The following is a 19,397-nucleotide window of genomic DNA, read 5'->3' as shown; positions in this document are numbered from 1 at the left end:
ACTAAAGGACATTCCTTAAAAAAGTAATATATCTGTAATTTCACTAAAATCTTTGGCTGTTGTTCCACCTGTCAGTATAATCTGAGACTAATTCACTGTCTATATAGATACTTTTGTTCCTAATCGTTCCACCCACATATCGGGGATTTCTTTTGACCTCACATGATGTCAAGCAAAGCAGGATTTAAATAGTGACATGAAAGAAGAAAAGAAACACCTTCTGATCTTTGAAAGCCACAACAAAATTTTCAGAATTTTTCTCTAGGTTGATTAAAAAGACTGTCAAATTAAAGCTCCTGACTCCTAGTTGTTTACATACCAGGTAACAATCTGTAAACACTAGAAAATGAGGTTGTAATAACAGGAATATTAGTCTTAGACTGGAGTTTTGCTGTCAGTATTCCCTCATGAGGCTTAAAGGTTAGTCCGTCAGTTATGCTTTTGTGAAAGGACAACAGCATCGAAATTTTCTTGTACATTTCTTAGGAAGTTTTTTTTTTTTCAAATCTCAGTTGAATGAGTAAAAACTGAAAAGTTATCAAATGAACCTACACTGACTTAAAAACCATCTCTGCATACCTTCAATTAAAACATTGCTTTTTAACATAACAGATATAATGATACCAAAAGGATGAACATAATCTGGGATTTTCCAGTTGACAAAATAAAACTTATGACAGGAAGCTTGAGGGTAAAAGCGCGTCACCAAACTTCCCCAAACATTCAATCATTGGGAACTGTGCTCAGTGCCTGTTACTCCCTCTAGTGGTTGTCTGGAAGTAAGACAACCATCAACACTGATGTCACTGAACCGCCTTGGCATGGGTACACACCACTAATGTATAATTAGTTAACACGAATATTATTATTTTGAAAAGAACTTTCATGTTAATAATATACATAATGCATAAAAAATGTGTAACAGTTGACACACTATGAAAGTGTGTTTCTTATTAATGATTCACCTAAAAGAAACCAATTTTGCATTTTTGTCTTTTTTCTTTATTTTGGTGTTAAATTCTGGACCATTTCATTCATTAACTACAAATAAATAGAACAAAAAATTAATTTAATAACTAATAAGGGTAAAATAGTGATTCTCCTCATTATTATAAGTATTATTAATGTATCTGTGGTTTATACTTCATTATCACTATCAACACAAAGAGTTATTCTCAGTATAAACCCACCACCTGAAACTGTCTCCAAATTTCGCCAACGAGCTTAAATCTGTATTTCACTGCAGCATAAATTTCCTGCCTTTTTCCATCATCTTTGTAGTGGAGTGCTGTAGGACAGCAACAAGTAGATTTTTTTTTTTAACCTCGAATGGAAGCAGACATTACGATGAGTCACTTTGATTTATACTTTATAGAAACTGTCAAACACACCAAACTGTAATTCATTCCCAACAAAAAAGGGAAGTCAAAAACAAGCTTTCTGAAATGAGAAGTGCGATGAGGAATAACCAGTAAAGTTATCACAATAATTATCAAGGAGGCTGTAGAATATATAACGGCTCTAACAAAGACGTTCATGCTTCTTCGAGCTCCACCAGCACACCGTCACAGTCTTTAGGATGAAGAAACATGACTGGCTTCCCGTGAGCACCTATCCGAGGCTCTGCCGACAGAGTTCTGATGTTCTTTGCTTTGAGGTCAGCAACCGCAGCGTTAATGTCATCTACCTGCAACCAAGAGGAGAACTCTGTCAACTATTCATCTAACTCCACTCAGACTGTTGCAAACATCACAATACTCGTAAAATTGGGAAAATAAACCGGCCTTATCAGAATAAAAAAGGACAAGAATACATAATATCTCAGTAACACTGAGAAAAATACGCACAACTCCTGTGCCCAGCAACATGTTTTATTGTTGCTTTGCTTATATTAAAGTAAGGGAAATGCTGTTAGTGGATTTTTGTATCTAGTATTTTTTTAAATTTTGGGTTTTAGTGATTTTTATATATGCAGTTAATGTAAGCAACTTCACAAAACCAGTGCTATATCAACAGTTTGTTCCACACATTGATAGCAGCACATAACGAAAATACTGAACTAAGAAACTGAAATATATCTGAAACTGTTTCTGACAACAGCTTCATGAGCACAGTAGTTATCCAGTAAAAAGAAAATTTTCTGCTTAAAAGGGGAAAAACTGGGATTTAAATTAAAACTGAATTGCGGGGGTGGCTGTGGCTTAGGAGGTGGAGCAGCAATCCATCAGTTATAAAATAAGGAGTTTAATCCCTAGCATGTTGATGTGTCCTAGAGCAATACACTGAATCCCTCCAATGTGCTCACTTGTTTGTGAGTCACATGATTTAATGCAACATCCCAGGAAACATTTTAAATGTAAAATAAAAATATTACGTTAAAATTTTATCTTCCTTAGAAAACAGTCTTGTATACAAAAATGTAGTCAAAGATCCTTTTAGAAAAAAATGTTTTCTATTTTTTATGATTTAGAAAAGTCCAATCTTAAATCATTCAGAACCATTTTGTAGCAGGTTTTATGAGTTTGTCTTGGAAGGAAAGGCTGGATATTTGAAATGGTTAAACACTCCAAATATACTTTTAACACATTTTTAAATATAAAAATAATTAATAATCATAAAATAAAAACCTTTTAATGTATGATGGATTATTCCATTCAGTCACGTTAGTGGCATCTGGTGACACCTGTATTTCCTGACATTACATGTAAAGATGTCTGCTATGCATGCTGGCTCACGTGCACATATTTTGGGCATAACCATCATTATAGTTGGATAATTCACTCCCTTTGACAAGTCATAGTGTTCTGCATTATTGCTTTTATAATAGGTTGTCTGAGTGCAAAAGTGTATGTTATTCAATACAAAAAAGTTTGATAGTGTGAAGTAAAAGCCATCAACCTTGTCTCACCTCAATACAAATGTGGTGCATCCCTCCAGACTTGTTCTTCTGTAAGAAGCCGGAGATGGGGCTCTTCTCCCCGAGAGGATAGAGCAGCTCCAGTTTAGTGTTGCCAAGCTCCACAAATACTGTGTAGACGCCGTGCTCTGGCAGGGGGACTTTCTCACTCACTGTGGCCCCGAGCACATCCCGATACAGAGCTGTGGCCTTCTCCATGTCAGGCACAGCAATGGCAATGTGGTTCAGCTTCCCCAGGTTCCACAGGGATCCGGGAATGCCCTGATGGAGAGATGCTGTTGTTGAATGTGCCCTGAGGAGCGCAACACGAGAACACCTGGAAATGCCTGCAACTGAGAAAAGAAAGAAGAAAACAGTGAGAAGACATGTAGGTACTGTTTTAGACATTACTCTGAAAACTATCATTTTATGTGTGATTTACATATTTTTTCTTTTAAGAGGTTTCATGGATGTATTGCTCAATCTTGTTTCAAATCTTCAGACAAACACATTCATGGTTACAGAATGAACCCTACATGTGTTTTTATATGGAGGATGTAATTTCACTGATGATTTTACACAACATTGCTGACAGCTCTGATGATTTGGCCACTAGATTATAAAATAACGATATGTTGGTTTTAATATATCTATGGCTTCATGTCATTAGTTTAACGGTAATCTCGTGTGTTAATGGTTATGTGTCTGTAAATGGATAAATGTACATTTTAAGCTATCATTTTTATTATATAGATAAATTAAGGTTAACGTGTTGTTTAAACGTGTCTACAATTCAATGATAGTTATACTTTATTGTGTCTATTTTAAATGAAAACAGTCACTTTTCAAACCACAAATGGTCTAAAAGTGGAGAGTATGCAAACGCTGAGTACTGGTGACGTAACGCGAGGACAGTTTTGGTCAACGACGATGAAAATATTTTGTTTGGAGTTCAACAGTGACTGGAATAACAAACACGTCTGTATGAGCAGAAAAGAGAAGGAAGGTAGTTCGAAAATTATCGACATAAACCAACCTGCAACCTTCAGCACTGTGGAAGCCATGTTTGTGCCGCGGAACCAATGTACAACAGCGGACGTGTTTCTCGTTGAGCCTGTTTACTTGGAACACAGAGGCTCACCCATGTGAAGGAAACATGGCTAGTGGAGATATGTGGAGTATGCTGGAGGAGTGTGTAAAAATATTAAATACCAACACAGCACAGCCAGAGAACTTTCTGAGGCAAGTGTTGATTTTCTTGGTTGTGAAAAGTGTTCAATATTGTTGCGTATTTGTCGAGAGTATCTTGATAAACGTCGGCAGATGATAACAGCAAGAGCTGTAGCGATAGCACAGATTAGCGTACCGTCTAGTAAATTGTCATAACTATCAGCCATATTATTTGTGGGCAATTTTTTATGTGTGGATTAACTCAACGTATTCCATTTAACGAAGTGTAGTGAGTTACAGCAACAACCACAGAAACCCAATTGTTGCGCACAATATTTTAACTTGTAGTTTTTTTTAAACGTGTTTTCATTGATTGTAGTTTATGACTAAAGAAAACAGCTGATTCAACTGTTTTCATGAAAGGTGCGATTATAAAAGTAGAAGAAAGTGTAGTGTTATTAAATGGTGTAGCGCGTGAAAATAATGTAATAGTAGTACTGCTTGATGTATTGCAAATTTAACAGCGACTACAGAGGTCTTTCACCCGAAGAAATAGAGTATAAGCAGACTTATTGTTGGATTTTATAGCCGACTTATGTCAGTTTTTCTATGAATGAATGAGTGAATGAATTAATGAATCAATCAATAATTCTTTAACAGAATAAGTAAAGTACTAATTGATTTTAATTTTGTGCATCCATCTGCTAAACTGTGATGTGTACTCTTCATTCTGCTACGTGTGGTTCAGACTGTACTGAGATTATTTTAAACTATGGGATCCCAGTTGCTGTACTGAACAAATACATAAAAAATAATCAGAACAGTGTGCAGAGATGCATGAAGGATGTGTCTTAATATATGGATAACTAATTATTTGATGACAGTTTTTTAAAAAAAAATAAATGTGTGCGAACAGTTTTTTTGTATTCATATTGTTGATTTACAAAGTAAAGTTATTCATTAAAGTACTACATTGCGCTAGCACTCTAGGTTCTTGCACCAATTTTATGTTGAAGATCGCAAACTTAAAATCTGCAGTCAGCTTCATGGGTGTCATTTGAACAAATTCTGAAAATACAAACAAGCAAAAAATAAAAAACCTTTCAACAGTATGTCAGACCAGCAACTGTAACTGTTTATTTTCACCTTTCAGCCTTCAGGATGGCGTGGCAGCAGACTTTACCTCCCTCACTAAGACCCTATATGACCTCCACAAATCTCAGGAACCTGCACATTTTAGAGGCAGCCCCTTGGCTCAGCTGGTGGTGCAAAACTTTGACGAGGAGCAAATTTGGCAAGAGCTTGAGCTGCAGAATGATGGCGCACTAAAACACTTCAATCATGCCATCAAGGAGGCCTTGTCTGACAAGACATTAACTTTGCTGTCCGAAAAAGAGGAAGTGCATGACAGAGGGGAAGAAGAAACAACAGATGATGAAAATGACTTTGAAGAAAAAGAGGAGGAACCACTCAAACTGTCTAAGAAAAAGCCTGTGGAGGCTGAAGATGGTTCAGAGGGTTGCTCAGAGGCTGACTCTGATATTGATTTTGATGTGGATGCTCTGGAGAAACGAGAGAAACAGAAGAAAGAGAGTAGAAAGACAAGTTCCAAAACAAAGGTGGTTCCCTCTGAAGTTGACGATAAGTTCTTCAAACTTTCAGAGATGGAGTCATTTCTTGATGATATGGATAAGCAAGAGGAAAAGGAAGACGGAGATGAAGATGATGTAGATTATTTTCAGGATCTGCCCTCTGATGAGGATGATGATCTGGACTTGGATCAAATGTTTTCCAAAAAACAAAAGAAAAAGACAGTATGTATTTTATTACACATTTCCACTTATTATTTTGGGTCCCAACAGTACAGAAAACAGGAAAAATGTGGATTGTTGTTTATTTCAACAGGTAAAGAGCTCCAGAGATTTCAAGTACAAGGACTTCTTTGATGCAGTGGATAGTGAGCCACCTGAAACAGATCAGCGCTCAGATGGAGAGGAAGATGACATGGATGAGAGCCAGGAAGAAGATGAAGAAGAAATCGATGATGAAGAAGATGATTTTGATGGTGAAGAGGATGGTGATGATGAGTAAGTGCTATGAAAGTTATGTAATGTCTGTAATCATGTGTGGGAGAAGTTTCTTTGGTTGATTCCAACTTGTTTGTGTCTGTTTTTGCCAGGGACAAGCAGATACGCCACTCTACAGCATCTCATAAGAAAGTGACCTTTAATCTCTCTGGTGATGAAGACAGTGAGGGGGAGGACCTTAAGGACATTTTTGGAGGAAAAACCTCGAGCTCAAAAAAGTCAGAATCAAAGTCTTCATTTGAAAAACGGCAAGAAAAGGTAACCAGGTTTAAGATGTTGTTGATTTGATTTGACACCCCCCCCTCCTTTTTTTAACAAAATAAATATTTTTAATTAATTGAATTTTACAATTAAGCAACTTTATAACGCTCCTATTTACTCATCCGCACCATGAATGCTTCATTGCCAAGTTTTGTTTTTGTTTACAGCACATTAGGAATCTCTGATGAGCTGATATATAAGTACTGAGTGCATTTGAATGGATCTATGACAACAGTTCCCAAAGTGGGACCCCCAGTTTGTCCTGTTGTCTTATTTTTCTACAATATTGTAGAGTGATTGAACACCTAAACTTTCCTGCAGTAAATGCTTTGGATGATTAATTGCACTTTCATATGCTTCTCTGGAACATTTTCTCTCATCATTTATTCTTCCACTCCATATGTAGAAGAAACCTCTGGAAAAGGGAAAAAATGTAGCAGCCCTTGCTACATTGATTATTGAAACATACAGAGGAACCCTGACTTTATACTAAATCTATTATATGCCAGGATAATGTTTTAACTGTCACATTTTCAGACATAAAATCAGTTGAACGGATGGCTTTTTGTCATTCCGACATTAGCAATATTTACAGAAAATTAGGTAATGGTTTTTTGTCTTTGATTAATAGTCATCGTTAGTCAAGCTGTACCCATGCTTATAGAAGCATGGGGGGGGGGATTACTTTATTTACTGTAGTATGTTTGGCTCACAATGGCTACATTCACACTGTAAGTCTTAATGCTTAATTCCAATTTTATTGCTGAGATCTGTTTGTTTTTATTATTATTTTATATTTTGCATGGGTCACATTATAATGTGAATGTGACTACCTTCAGACTCATGTGTTAACAGCCTGCGGCCCTGAAGTGCCCCACGGCATATGGAGCATGCTGTGTTTACACATCCTGTCTCATTTTAATGACGTAAAAGTTGAATGAGATGGGATTTTGTCATTTTGAAAAACATTGGATGTGTCTCTGATTTAGGGCTACATATGGAAAATCAGGGAAAAATTAGATGTGGGTCACATATAAGCAAAAAAAGTGGGCCACTTTTATCTGAAGTGTGATGATGTCAGGAAAGAGGTGGATGGAGAGAGAAAAAGACATGCGCATGGGAGCCCAACAGTAAAAATGTTATGATTTAAAGTAGATCTGACTCAAGTTCTTTAAAACTTTGTCCAAATCAGTTTGAGATTGACTTTTTATATTCCAACTAACCCAGTGTCTTAACAGGGCAGATTTTATTTCAGGAGTAGCAACAATTGTTTTTCCACCTTGCAGATGTCCCAGAAGATCGAGGAGCTGGAGAAAGCTGCTCTTGCAGAGAAGCCGTGGCAGCTGCTGGGAGAGGTGACGGCACAAACCCGTCCGGAGAACAGTATGCTGGAGGAAGACGTTGAGTTTGAGCAGGCGTCAAGAATGGGTAAGTGAGCATTTAAATGTTGGATAAGCACAATTTCTTTTACATTTGTACAGTTGTTCAGACAAGCATGATGTTTTCCTGATTTATGGTTGCTGGTGAAATTGTTAGAATTTCTTTGAAACTGTATGAAACTTTGTGGGTTTTTTTCTTTTTTCTAGCTCCCACCATCACAGAGGAAACCACGTTACAGCTGGAAGACATCATCAAACAGAGAATTAAAGACCAGGTTAGTCAACATAACATTTTTTCTGTTGTACGGTTTGGAAAATAGAAGATTTTCCCAATTTATAACTCATTGTCCTTTACTTCCTTTTAAATGTAAGGCATTTGATGATGTGGTTCGCAAAGAGAAGCCTAAAGAGGAGGTTTTTGAGTACAAGAAGAGGCTAACTTTGGACCATGAGAAGAGCAAGAAGAGTCTAGCAGAAATTTACGAACAAGAATACATCAAGCAGATTCAGGTTTGACTTGTGACTCCTTTACATTTTTGTTATTGACATGTACAGCGTCCATTTAGTTTTGATTTTTCTTCTTCAGCAAAAGACAGAGGAGGAGGAGAACCCAGCTCATGTAGAAATTCAAAAACTTATGGACACACTCTTTTTGAAATTGGATGCTCTCTCCAACTTCCACTTCACACCAAAACCAGTGAGTTCTGCTTGATATGAATGACTAAAAGTTTTTTGATAAAGTCAAAATACTGAATGGAAATCCAGGCCAGTTCATTTACTGATCAACACTGTCATGTTTCCTTTTTCTGCACAGCCTGTTCCTGAAGTCAAAGTGGTCTCTAACTTACCATCCATTACCATGGAGGAGGTGGCACCAGTCAGCACTAGTGCTGCTACGCTGCTCGCACCAGAAGAAATCAAGGTTTACCATCTGTTCATAGTTATTTTGATATGGATATGTGGTTACACAGCCTCTCTAAAAACAGTTTATTCTTATTAAAGGAGAAGAACAAAGCAGGAGATATACTGGGTGATGCTGAGAAGACGACAACAGACAAAAAGCGTGAGAGACGCCACAAAAAGAAGGTGAAGCGTTTGAAAATCAAAGAAAAAGAAAAGAGGCTGAAACTTAAAGAGGCCAGCACCACCGGTGAGAACAAAAAAGCATCAAAGGCTGAGGTCACAGAAAACCTGAAGAAACTCACAAAAGGAGGCAAAGCCACGATACTCAAGGTGAGGGTTTAATCTTAGTCCACTTTGCTCAGAAATGTCTGCATTTAGGTCTCCATGGGAAGTCAGTACTAACCTGGTCGTAGTGTTTAGTTGTGAACATCTGGAGTTAGAAGAGAATGAAACTGGGATTATTGGAACACTGACTTGAGCCAAATTGCTGTTTATGCTCTCACTCCATCCGGCGTATTTCTGGTATTCAACCAACACACACTCGTGTGCAGTCCTTCAAAATGGCTGACAGCCCAGAGAGGGCTCTTGGTTCAAAATGAGCTCAAGTAGGGAGAGGCTAGCAACAACCGTGTCCTTAAAAAGCTTTCTACAAGATTAAATGAAATGGTGAAAGGAAAATACTTTATTCCAGAGGTAGATTTCAGTGTTGTAGCAGCTTTTTTTCTTGTTTAAATAAAAAAACATACTAATTATTTAGAAGATGAGGAAGATAGTGACTTCTCCCAGAGGTTGATAACTGCTGGCAAAAATGGTCTCCGGTACCATTCTGTCTTGCAGTGGAGTTGAAGAAGTCTCTTACTGAACATACTTTGTTGTTTCTTCATTGTATTGAGTAGAGGATGTGAAAAATCCTCCATGATTTTCAGCAGTTTGTGCAGCTTTCTACTTGGACAATCAGCTGCAGCGGCTACAAAGTTATCCCCAGCACAGAACCATCTGTCTTGGATCACTTTGTTCGGTCTGCAGGTGCATTCACACCAGCTTTTTTTTATTTGAAACCTAGTCCATTTGCTCGGAAAGTTCGCTTTATTTGGGGTGTCGTGAATGCACAAACGAATTCTGATTCGAATCAGACAGGAGAATTGGCCCACGGTCAGAATTTGGTACAAGTTCTGATAGAATTCTGATCCACTCAGGACAGTTAGGATCCAATGCATCTCCATATTTATTAGTTATGTACCAGAAACTGAAGTTGTTCCGCATTAACCAACAGTGTGACGAGAAATGGTGAGTACAGTCCCTGACTGACCACCATCTCAGATACACAACCTTTCAGTCTCAAAAACTGTCTGTTTGTTAGGTAGTCATAAATCCAGGTGGTTGTGGAGGTATCCACCTAGAATTTATGAAGCTGCTTACTTAACAAGGCAGGCTAGACTGTATTAAAAGCACTTGAGAAATCAAAGAACATGATCCTCAAAGTGCTGTCTGATTGGTCCAGATGAGAGTGGGCTCTCTGAAGCATGACTGAGCTGCATATGAATCCATATGAATTCCTTGCACTATCCAGCCACATATATATGCCACACTTTTATAAACCAAAATAACTGTAGTACACAACATTTTCCTGTAGCGATTTGTCTAACTGTGTTCCTTGTTTTTAGGATGAGGGAAAGGACAAAGCTCTACGGTCCTCTCAAGCCTTCTTCTCTCAGCTGCAGGATCAGGTGAAAAGTCAAATCAAAAGTGCGAAGGACCAGTCTTCAAAGAAAAAGAAACACAAAGAAATTTCTGTCAGCAAACTCAAGTTGTAATGACTGTGATAATTAGTTTGTTTGTTAATGTACAGATGTTTTTTTTTTTTTTTTGTTCATTTTGTTTTTTTTAATCGTATGCCATATATTAAACCTGAAAGTCTGTGTAAAGATTTTCATTAAAATGAATCAAGTACACATGTGTCAGTGTTTGTGTGAAAATTACATGAAAATACAAATGCTCTTTCTTTTGTGTGGATAATATGCAGTGCATAGGTTAATGCTGATATTAAGCCCCCCCACCCCAACACAAAAATCAAGCGTCCATTTGTAAGCAAGATTGACATAAGAAAACAAATGAGTCATTCAAAAACAATCTCAAACACATGTGTGCCTTTTCTTTTAGTTAAATGGCTGAAATGAATGATGGAGTAAATTTGGCTTTAACGTAAGTCAAATAAACTTGATGGATACTGTTAGCATGTTGCATAACTGTCAGAAATTAATGTAGTGCTTCCAGTGGTGTTTCTGACTACAACAAAATCTTTATTTTACTGCAGCTACTAATATCTTTTTAAGATGGTTTATAAGCTGTTTATTTACATATTTAACTATGTAAGAGCACTGGCAGTAGTTTTAGGTAGTTGTAGGCCGCAAATGTTAAAAGTACTACATATAATTAGGGGTGGGACCTTAACATGTTGATTAATTACAAAATATTTAACAGGTTTTAAAAAAAACTTGAAACATTTGTCAGTCTGCACAAGTTCCTTGTAAATCAAATGCCCTTGTGTACATGTCAGAGCACGGTTAACAACTTAGCAACTTTTTTCTCTTTTTTTCTACTGTTTAAAATTTAAATGCGTTTTTCTAGACATTACTACAGCTTGAGTTTTCAATATTAATGTCTGTCTGTTATTTGAAGAGTCGTCCACTAAAATCTATTTTAAAAATTTAGCTTTTTGGTGCAAATATTGTTATGCAAATAAAAGACGATTCATTGAGATTAACTAATTACAAGGATTCTAGTTAATTAGATATTTTTTTAAAATAAGTCTCACCTACTTATAATTCATGAGAAGTACTACTTTAAGCTTTGGAGTCACACCTGCTACATTCCTCTTTGATACTAAGGCCACGCCCCTGTGGTAAAATCCCCATGTCGTCACTGCAGATAATCACGGAAGTGAACCGGGCGACGGAACGGACAGAAACACAAATAAGTTGGTGCTTAGGCTTGACTAATATTTACAGGTACGTTTTTTTCTGCCGCCGATCGATTTAAAACGACACAGCTCTTAAAAGAATTTGAGTGTCTTGGATCGATTAGTTTTTGTTTTGCTAGCGTTGAACTACAGCTAGGAGGCTAACCATTACAGAGCAAAAGAGTGCTTACAAAGCGAAGCTAGCTAACCGTTGAGTTTGGTAATCAGTGTTCTTAAATGCTTATAACGGTGGCATTATGGTGAAGTTGGTGAATAGAATGTAAGCAAATAACAAATGCACGTTTCAAGTAGCATTACCGGCCTATTAGCTGGTGTCAAGCTAAAGCTAACTGTTTTCAGTTGCCAGTAAAGGTTTATAATTTCAGGAAGTTAGCTAATGTAACGTTTAATGTCCTTTTTGTGTTTTGTTTATTTGGAGTCAAATCTGTGAAGTAAATATTTTTGCGATGGCTTGGTCATGCTCACATGATGAAGTGACTCACTGGATCGGGGGTGGGGATGAGGGTAAATGGTTTCTATGAGTTGGTTTATGTTTCCGTGTGAAGTTACCTCTTTTCATACTCTCAGCTCACAGATAGTTTGCAATCATGCTGGGAGGAGGATTTAAAGCTGAGAGGCTAAGAGTCAATCTGCGGCTGGTTATAAACCGACTCAAACTCCTTGAGAAAAAGAAATGTGAGTCCTGCTTCTTATCCTGTCAAACCTTTCATGGATTGTATTGCCAAAGCAGTTGTTTGTTTTGACTTTTAATGGGCGACAGTAATTTAAAAGATGCCTTTTTTCATTTCTGGTCTGCAAACTTAATATAAAGCCGAGCTTGCCCAAAAAGCAAGGAAAGAGATTGCTGATTACCTGTCATCGGGTAAAGATGAACGAGCCCGTATCCGCGTGGAGCACATTATCAGAGAGGACTATCTGGTAGAAGCCATGGAAATCCTGGAGCTTTACTGTGATCTGCTGTTGGCTCGCTTTGGCCTCATACAGTCCATGAAGTGAGTACAGAAACAAACTGGCACACAGAGTACATCAGTATGAGAGTTTTAGAGTTTATTTTTGTTCCTTGTCCATATTCCCTTATCTCTTAGGGAACTAGATCCAGGCTTGCAAGAGGCAGTTTCTACTCTTATCTGGGCAGCACCTCGTCTCCAGTCAGAGGTGTCTGAACTAAAAATTGTAAGTTCTGTCTGAATATAACAGCGCTAGGAGCTCTGTCAACAATATTAAACAAGTTCAGATCATTTATTCCTATCAGAATGATCTTGACATTCATATCTCTTCTGTTTCTTTCAGGTATCTGAACAGCTATGTGCAAAATATAGCAAGGAGTACGGCAAGCTATGCAGGACAAACCAGATTGGCACAGTTAACGACAGGGTAGGCCATTATTTCCAGTCACTGCCCACAGGTAGTTTAATATTGCATGAACCCTTCCCTTAGTAACTCATAATGTCATCTATTCAAATATCTGATATATTTATAGCTGATGCACAAACTGAATGTGGAGGCCCCTCCCAAGATTCTGGTAGAGCGCTACCTGATAGAGATCGCCAAGAACTATAATGTGCCGTATGAACCTGACGCCATGGTCCGGGTATGTTTTAAAGGTTTCTTTGTCGTGCAATATCAAGAACAAAGTTATGTGTTCTGTTTATTTACTTACTCACCCCCCATTTTTGTCTCTGGACAGCCTGAGGTGTGTACTGGAGAGGAGGCAGACTTGATTGATGTGGACACTGACAGGAAGTCTGGAGGAGGGGGAGGAGGTGGTGGAGGTTTCACTGCTCCTGCTGCAGCCATGCCCATGCCCATGCCCATGCCCATGCCTATGCCCATGCCCATGCACATGCCTATGCCGGCAGCTTTCAACTATCCACCTCCTAAAGGAGCAGTGAGTAATTTTCAACTCTATATCCAGGGATTATTTTTATACTGATAGACATGGAGATAGTTTTATGTATATTTGTAGATTTTTATATCAGCTATTCAGACTTCTGCTCATATGTGTTATAGCACATAAGCATTATTTTTAGTCTGAAAATGACTACTTTCTAAAATCTAATGCTGTATGGAGTGACAGAATGGATGAGAATTTAGTTTTCAACAACTTTCCTTAGAATCAAACCTGACTTTTATTTTTCTCTAGGAACCTTTTAACAATCCAGTCGGAACCTACAACAGCTTCCAGCACCCCATGGGAGGAGGGCAGCCTCCTCAGCTTCCCACTTCTCCCCCCACATACGAGACTGTAAGTGACTGAGCCCTTCACATCCATGCCCCCACTCCTGTTCCCACAGATGGACAGACGGACAAGGCAGGGCACCGCTCAGGGAAGGACAGTTTATTCGGCTTGCTTGTAGTTTTGCCTGCCTTCCACACTTATACATTTTCTCAGCGTGGACCTGCTTCATCCACATGGATGTACAGTTAGGTCATATTTAATTGGACTTTGGCACAATTTTGTTATTTTTAGTTGTTGTTGTTGTAATAATTGTTGATAACAGTTATGAGTGTAATAGGGGTGTTGAAATGCAGACTCTCAGCCATAGTTTGAGAGTATTTACATCCAAAGTTTTTAGAATATACAGCCCTTACACAAAAAACTCACTCTTTTCGTTTCTTCATCAGTGCAGAAGGTTAAAGATGTGGTGGTGATTCCAGCTGAGTGGCATTAGATTTTTGAAGCAGATGCAGTAATGTGCTGTATAAAAAAGCTCTCAGTGCAAGTGCAGACATCCAGTCCTTAGGCTGCAGTTGGCTGTTTCTGCAGCAGCAACATCTAACTGAACAACTCTACATGAGTAATTGTATATTTAACCAAGTTTTCCATAAAGATAGGACATTATGCCGTATGAAAACCATTCATAAGCCTAAAGAATAGAAACCAGATAGGACTAATGAAAAAAGCCAGATCAATCTTAGAGCTGCCGCCTTTGGAAAGATCACATGACCTGTACTAGTAATGAACCCAAAGTAAAGAAAGTTCAGAAAAAGCTCATCTTGTGATGCTTACAAAATAATCTGTAAAATGTATGATGCTACTGTGATGGTATTGGAATACATCACATCCAGTAGTGTTCTTTGATTATGTCGCCAAAGACAGAAGTAGTTTAGTTGATTGTTTAGTGGACTTAACTGTCTGCTTGCATTGAACTAAATGCAGCACAACTGACTGGTTGGTGCTTGACTGTTCAGCAAAACATGATGTAAAAGCAGCCCAGCCAACTTTAAGTGTAAAGATGTAATTCATTTTACAGTTGCCAAATCAGCCACCTGATCTCAGTCCATCAACCACTTTTGAAGAGTGCTGCAGAAAAGGCCTGGCAACTCATCATAAGAGGGAAGCCATTATTTTCAGTGTTTCTACTAATGTTTCTTTTTATCCAACTCCTTGAATTTAAGCTCAAAGTCTGCATTTCAGTTAGCATCCATTTGATTTAACGTGAGACACACAACTAAACTGATGAAAATTGTGTCATTGTGCCAGTATTTCCAAACCATACCCTGTTGGTATTGTCAAGTACTTAAACTTGAGCATGACCACAGTAAAGAGATGAGGGTCGTCTCCTCTGAACAGAGGTCTACGTCTTCCTGCTAAAATAAGCCTCAGTCTAACGGTGATGGTTTCTCCGAAATAACCCCCTGCACCTGAATCTTTTCTGTTTTTATATTTGCATTGTTAAACGCAATTGTCCATTCTTTGTCAATACTAACAAAATCTCATTATATCTCAGGATGAAGATGACATGATCCTTAACACATTTCCTCTGTGTTTCAGATCGATGACCTTTCTGACAAACCCTTTGTTCCTTCCCAGGTTGTAGGTGAGTAAAAGGACATGTTGGCTCATAAGTTTGTTTTATCATAAACAAATCCAGCTGAAAAGTAACAGTCAACAGGATGCGTCTATTGAATATTGATGAAATATTATCCATTTTCTTTCACATAACAGCATTTTTTTTCTGTGGTAGTTCTCCATTATGTACCTTTTAAATTTGCTCATGGCAGATAAAACCCTCTCTGCCAGCTGGAGGCTCACAGATGATCATTTTCAGCTGTTCTTTTGACTGCTAAATATACTGCTGCATGAATTTTGTGTTTCTCTTCAGGTCCTGGTCCTTCGTCTCCCCCGTTTGACAGCAACGCTCTACCAGAGCTTCCCTCAGTTCCCGACACGCTCCCCACGTCCTCCTTCGGTGGCAACACCACCACCTCCGATGACATCGACTTTGATGATTTGACACGGCGGTTTGAGGAGCTGAAGAAGAAGACCTAATTGTTTTATGCTCGGCCGAATCTCACTCACACACACAAACACACACACACACACACACACACAGAGAGGCTTGTGTCGTCACATACACAGTTTAGAAAGAGAAATGGGAAATATTTAAGTCTTTGAATCAGATTTCAGTAGTGAAGTCATTTTACATAGATATTAAACATATATATATTCTTACCTCATATAAGACCAACTTACTGAGGGTGTGGACACTCACTCTGTTAGCAAGAATATAATTTAATTTGCAATGAGTGTCATATGGTTTTCTTTCTAAATGTCAAATTGTATACAATCAAGTTCTCGCTGAGCCTTGTTCACTCCTTTTCATTTAAAGTCACACTGGCTTTTAACAGTTCCCATCTGTGTGTGATAAACTGTATAATTAAATTTAGATTTTAACCTTATTTTTCCTCGGGTTTGGGTTTTGACTTATTTACTGGACATGCCTTTATCCTACTTTGCATGTGCTGATGTCACTGTCATCGTTGCCGCTGTGTCACCCAATCCTATCTCAGACCAGTCAAACCAGCCTGGCAGGCTGCCCCGCTTTCAGCAGGGAATGGGCATTCACACTTCAGTCACCATGTTCTTCCACACGCTCCGACATGCAACTCTGTTTTTCATTAAGGTATCGGCACAAGCAGAAGCCATATTTCCTTTGTGTTTTGCAGTCATGCAGTTTTCTCACTGTGGAATGGACATTTTAAGAAACACTCTTAACTCGCTAAACTTTTAAACATCAAGGTTTACTCACCTCTGCTTTGTAGAGTTTAGTAAACAGAGTTGAAGTGTTACAATAGAAAACATGTACGTGTGAATCCTCCAGGAAGAGGTTATGGTGACGCACATCAAAATTGTTCATTTGTTAACAGATGGTGAGACAGATGTAAAGAGAGACAAACAAGTGTTTGGAAATCTGTGAAATAACACATTCATGGCAATATAGATTGATTTATTTACACAAGTTAACTGTACAGCAAAAAGAGTGTTGCAGACACTATGTGGTTGTCCAGTATTTGACCAATCTGTTTTATATACACACTCCGTATAAGAATAAAGATAATTTTTTTTTGCTTCTTTGAATGTCAGTTTTACCAAAACAACAGCACTTTTTAAAATAAAATACTTAATTTACACTTAATATCTCTTTTAGACATAAGTAACCAAACATCAACTTGTTGTTATTAGATGTAACTTTTTGACCCCAGAGGTGATAGTTTTACATTGTCCTCTGTGATCATGCCCATGAGTCTTCTACTGTATGTGCACCACTGCATTTGCCTTATCTATCATCTCTCATCTGAGGCCTTGACAGTCTGATGGGATTAAGCATTTGTTCTTCATCAAGACTGGAGTCATGTTACCTGTTTCAGTCTTTTCCATAAAAAAAAAAAAATTTTTTAAATAATTTGTGCATTGAATGCAAAGAAAAGTCTGTTCTGTCAGTAAGAGTAGATGTTTGTTTCCTGAGGAAACAGGGAGCGAGAGGTTTTTGTTTTCTTGCGTTGCTGTAACCTAACCACACCCAGCTCTGCTTGCATGGCAAATGGATGGCAGCCTTGGGTACAATGATTCAGCAGTTTCTGGAGGCATGAGGAGAGGTTTCTACAATGACTAGATTTAACTTGTGTTAGAGGATACAAAGAGAGAAATAACACTACAGAGTTGTGATTTGCTTATTATCTTTTCTATGTTGGACTGTTCTGTCACTCTGTATCTTCAGACACAAAGTTGTGTCTTGTTGAAAAAAAAAAAACGTTTTACACAATATATGATAAAATAATCTAATAAAAGACTGTTTGGAACTGGAACATTTAATGTCTCTGCACTATTTGTACCAAACTTCTGGAATTTTGAAAGTACTGTAATGTATACTATAAACCAGCAGGGGGCGGTGGTGATCTACGCAAACGCTGACATTTTGTATAGGCAACATGGGACCTACGTTTTCTATTATCCAGGCCGAACATTTATGGTGATGAAAATAATCAAATGAAATTGAATTAACAATGTTGTTAACAGTGTTCCTTTTTTTCTTTTTTTAAACATGAAGCAGATGGTACACATTTTTAAAAAAATATCATGCTCAAGATATTTTTACAGCTAAAAAAAAAAATAAAAGAAAATCAGGTAACTAATCTGGAAATTTGAGGCTGGAGAAAATATTTTGAAATGATGTTTGGAATTTAAAAACTAAGAGGTAGGCTATCCATTATTTAAATGGAAATTTGACCACTTTAGATACCTGTAAATAAGAGACTTGGGAAAAGAAGAAAAAAAAAAAAAAATGAATCTGAATCTTCAATCACTTAAAAAAAACATTACACTTGATGTCAAATGAAGATGGGAATCAGAGGGTAATGTCACAATTACGTAGGCGAAATGGACAAAAATCCTCAAACAACAGCAATAAACAACAAATTCTCCACTTTGGAGGGAATTTGCGTGGAAAAACACCATCCCTTGCTTCGTCTCCATATCAAGAGAGAATGTATACAAATCAGACGGGCTGTTGGAGATGCTGTGGAAGCAAAGAGGCTAATCACTTCCATATATTCTGGGGTTACCCTGATGCTTACCCTCCCAGTTTGGTTAAAAATACACCAAATCCTAGAGGCGGTTTCTTTATCTAAAATTGCTTTAAGCATCAATCTTTTCTATCTAGTTGATCTGGTGGAACTTGAATGAAGAAACAAAGCTAAATACTTGTTAAGAATAATACTGGTGTCCTGTAAGAAGTCCATAACTAGGAAATACTGAGTGTAGATTATTGGATTAATGTTGTGCACAGTGTCTTTGCGATGGAAAGAATGTCTTTTAACTTGAGAATGCTTGTTGAAAATTGACATAAGTGGACTGCATAACTCTGTCATCATTATGTTTTTCACTGTTTTTTTCTCTTGCTCTTTTCGCTATTGGAAGTTTCTGTCAGTCTCCTAAAGCACATTTTTAATTTGATTACCCTGATGTTAAATACTCTCCAAAAGGTCTTCATGTTCATTGTTGTTGTGTTTATTTAAAATGTTAATAAAAAAAAAAGACAAAAAAATTAAAAATACTTAGTTACCGTTTTATCTTTTACTTACAGTTTTATTTTAATAAAACTTTTGCTGCCTGTGAATATGCAGACCAATAAAGGCTTTCCAATCAAATCATGTATAAATTGATGAGTGGTCAATAAAAGCCTTTTGAGCTTTTTGAGTTAATCAGAGTTGTCAGGGTGTAATGTAAGGTATATTAAAGACATGGAGGGTCTTCAGTTGCAAGCATCAACTAAAAGATCCATTTTTCTGTTTTCACTGTAGAATTGAGGCATAAAATAATTATTGTTTTATATTAAAATGGAGAAGTCCTCTTTGAAAAAACAGCAAGGCACAATCAAATACGCTAATATAAAGTATTTGGATTTGTAACTATTAATTCTGTTACAGAATAAAGTTTA

At 37.5% G+C, this 19,397-nt stretch overlaps 3 protein-coding genes across 6 annotated transcripts; 2 read left to right on the top strand and 1 right to left on the bottom strand.

Moving 5' to 3' along the window:
* Window positions 1-1,352: 1,352 nt before the first annotated feature.
* mcee (methylmalonyl CoA epimerase) lies at window positions 1,353-4,037 on the bottom strand. Its single transcript, XM_041983482.1, has 3 exons — window positions 3,933-4,037; window positions 2,909-3,249; window positions 1,353-1,687 (listed from the first exon to the last, which is right to left on the bottom strand). The coding sequence occupies exons 1-3, from the start codon at window positions 3,958-3,960 to the stop codon at window positions 1,535-1,537; spliced, it is 522 nt and encodes a 173-aa protein (XP_041839416.1). The 5' UTR covers window positions 3,961-4,037; the 3' UTR covers window positions 1,353-1,534.
* On the top strand, window positions 3,987-10,643 carry mphosph10 (M-phase phosphoprotein 10 (U3 small nucleolar ribonucleoprotein)). Of its 2 annotated transcripts, none has more exons than XM_041983337.1 (11): window positions 3,987-4,138; window positions 5,220-5,880; window positions 5,972-6,138; window positions 6,246-6,411; window positions 7,701-7,842; window positions 8,001-8,068; window positions 8,166-8,303; window positions 8,380-8,490; window positions 8,608-8,715; window positions 8,796-9,026; window positions 10,361-10,643. In XM_041983337.1, exons 1-11 carry the CDS (start codon window positions 4,053-4,055, stop codon window positions 10,508-10,510), a joined length of 2,028 nt encoding a protein of 675 aa, XP_041839271.1. In that variant the 5' UTR covers window positions 3,987-4,052; the 3' UTR covers window positions 10,511-10,643. The 2 variants fall into 2 exon arrangements, with proteins under 2 accessions (XP_041839271.1, XP_041839263.1); XM_041983329.1 differs by having other exon boundaries at window positions 3,988-4,138; window positions 5,972-6,153.
* Window positions 10,644-11,590: 947 nt separating this feature from the next.
* On the top strand, window positions 11,591-17,766 carry ist1 (IST1 factor associated with ESCRT-III). 3 transcript variants are annotated; one of them, XM_041983373.1, is made up of 10 exons: window positions 11,591-11,704; window positions 12,244-12,351; window positions 12,488-12,668; window positions 12,762-12,849; window positions 12,967-13,050; window positions 13,157-13,267; window positions 13,364-13,564; window positions 13,820-13,921; window positions 15,452-15,497; window positions 15,783-17,766. In XM_041983373.1, the coding sequence occupies exons 2-10, from the start codon at window positions 12,264-12,266 to the stop codon at window positions 15,947-15,949; spliced, it is 1,068 nt and encodes a 355-aa protein (XP_041839307.1). In that variant the 5' UTR covers window positions 11,591-11,704; window positions 12,244-12,263; the 3' UTR covers window positions 15,950-17,766. The 3 variants fall into 3 exon arrangements, with proteins under 3 accessions (XP_041839307.1, XP_041839314.1, XP_041839300.1); XM_041983380.1 differs by having other exon boundaries at window positions 11,601-11,704; window positions 12,251-12,351; window positions 15,491-15,497; XM_041983366.1 differs by having other exon boundaries at window positions 11,601-11,704; window positions 12,251-12,351.
* Window positions 17,767-19,397: the final 1,631 nt, after the last annotated feature.

This window comes from Melanotaenia boesemani, chromosome 1, assembly GCF_017639745.1.
Source record: "Melanotaenia boesemani isolate fMelBoe1 chromosome 1, fMelBoe1.pri, whole genome shotgun sequence".
NCBI lineage: Eukaryota > Metazoa > Chordata > Actinopteri > Atheriniformes > Melanotaeniidae > Melanotaenia > Melanotaenia boesemani.
Note: the sequence above shows the minus strand (reverse complement) of the source record. Positions and strands in the feature narration are given on the sequence as shown.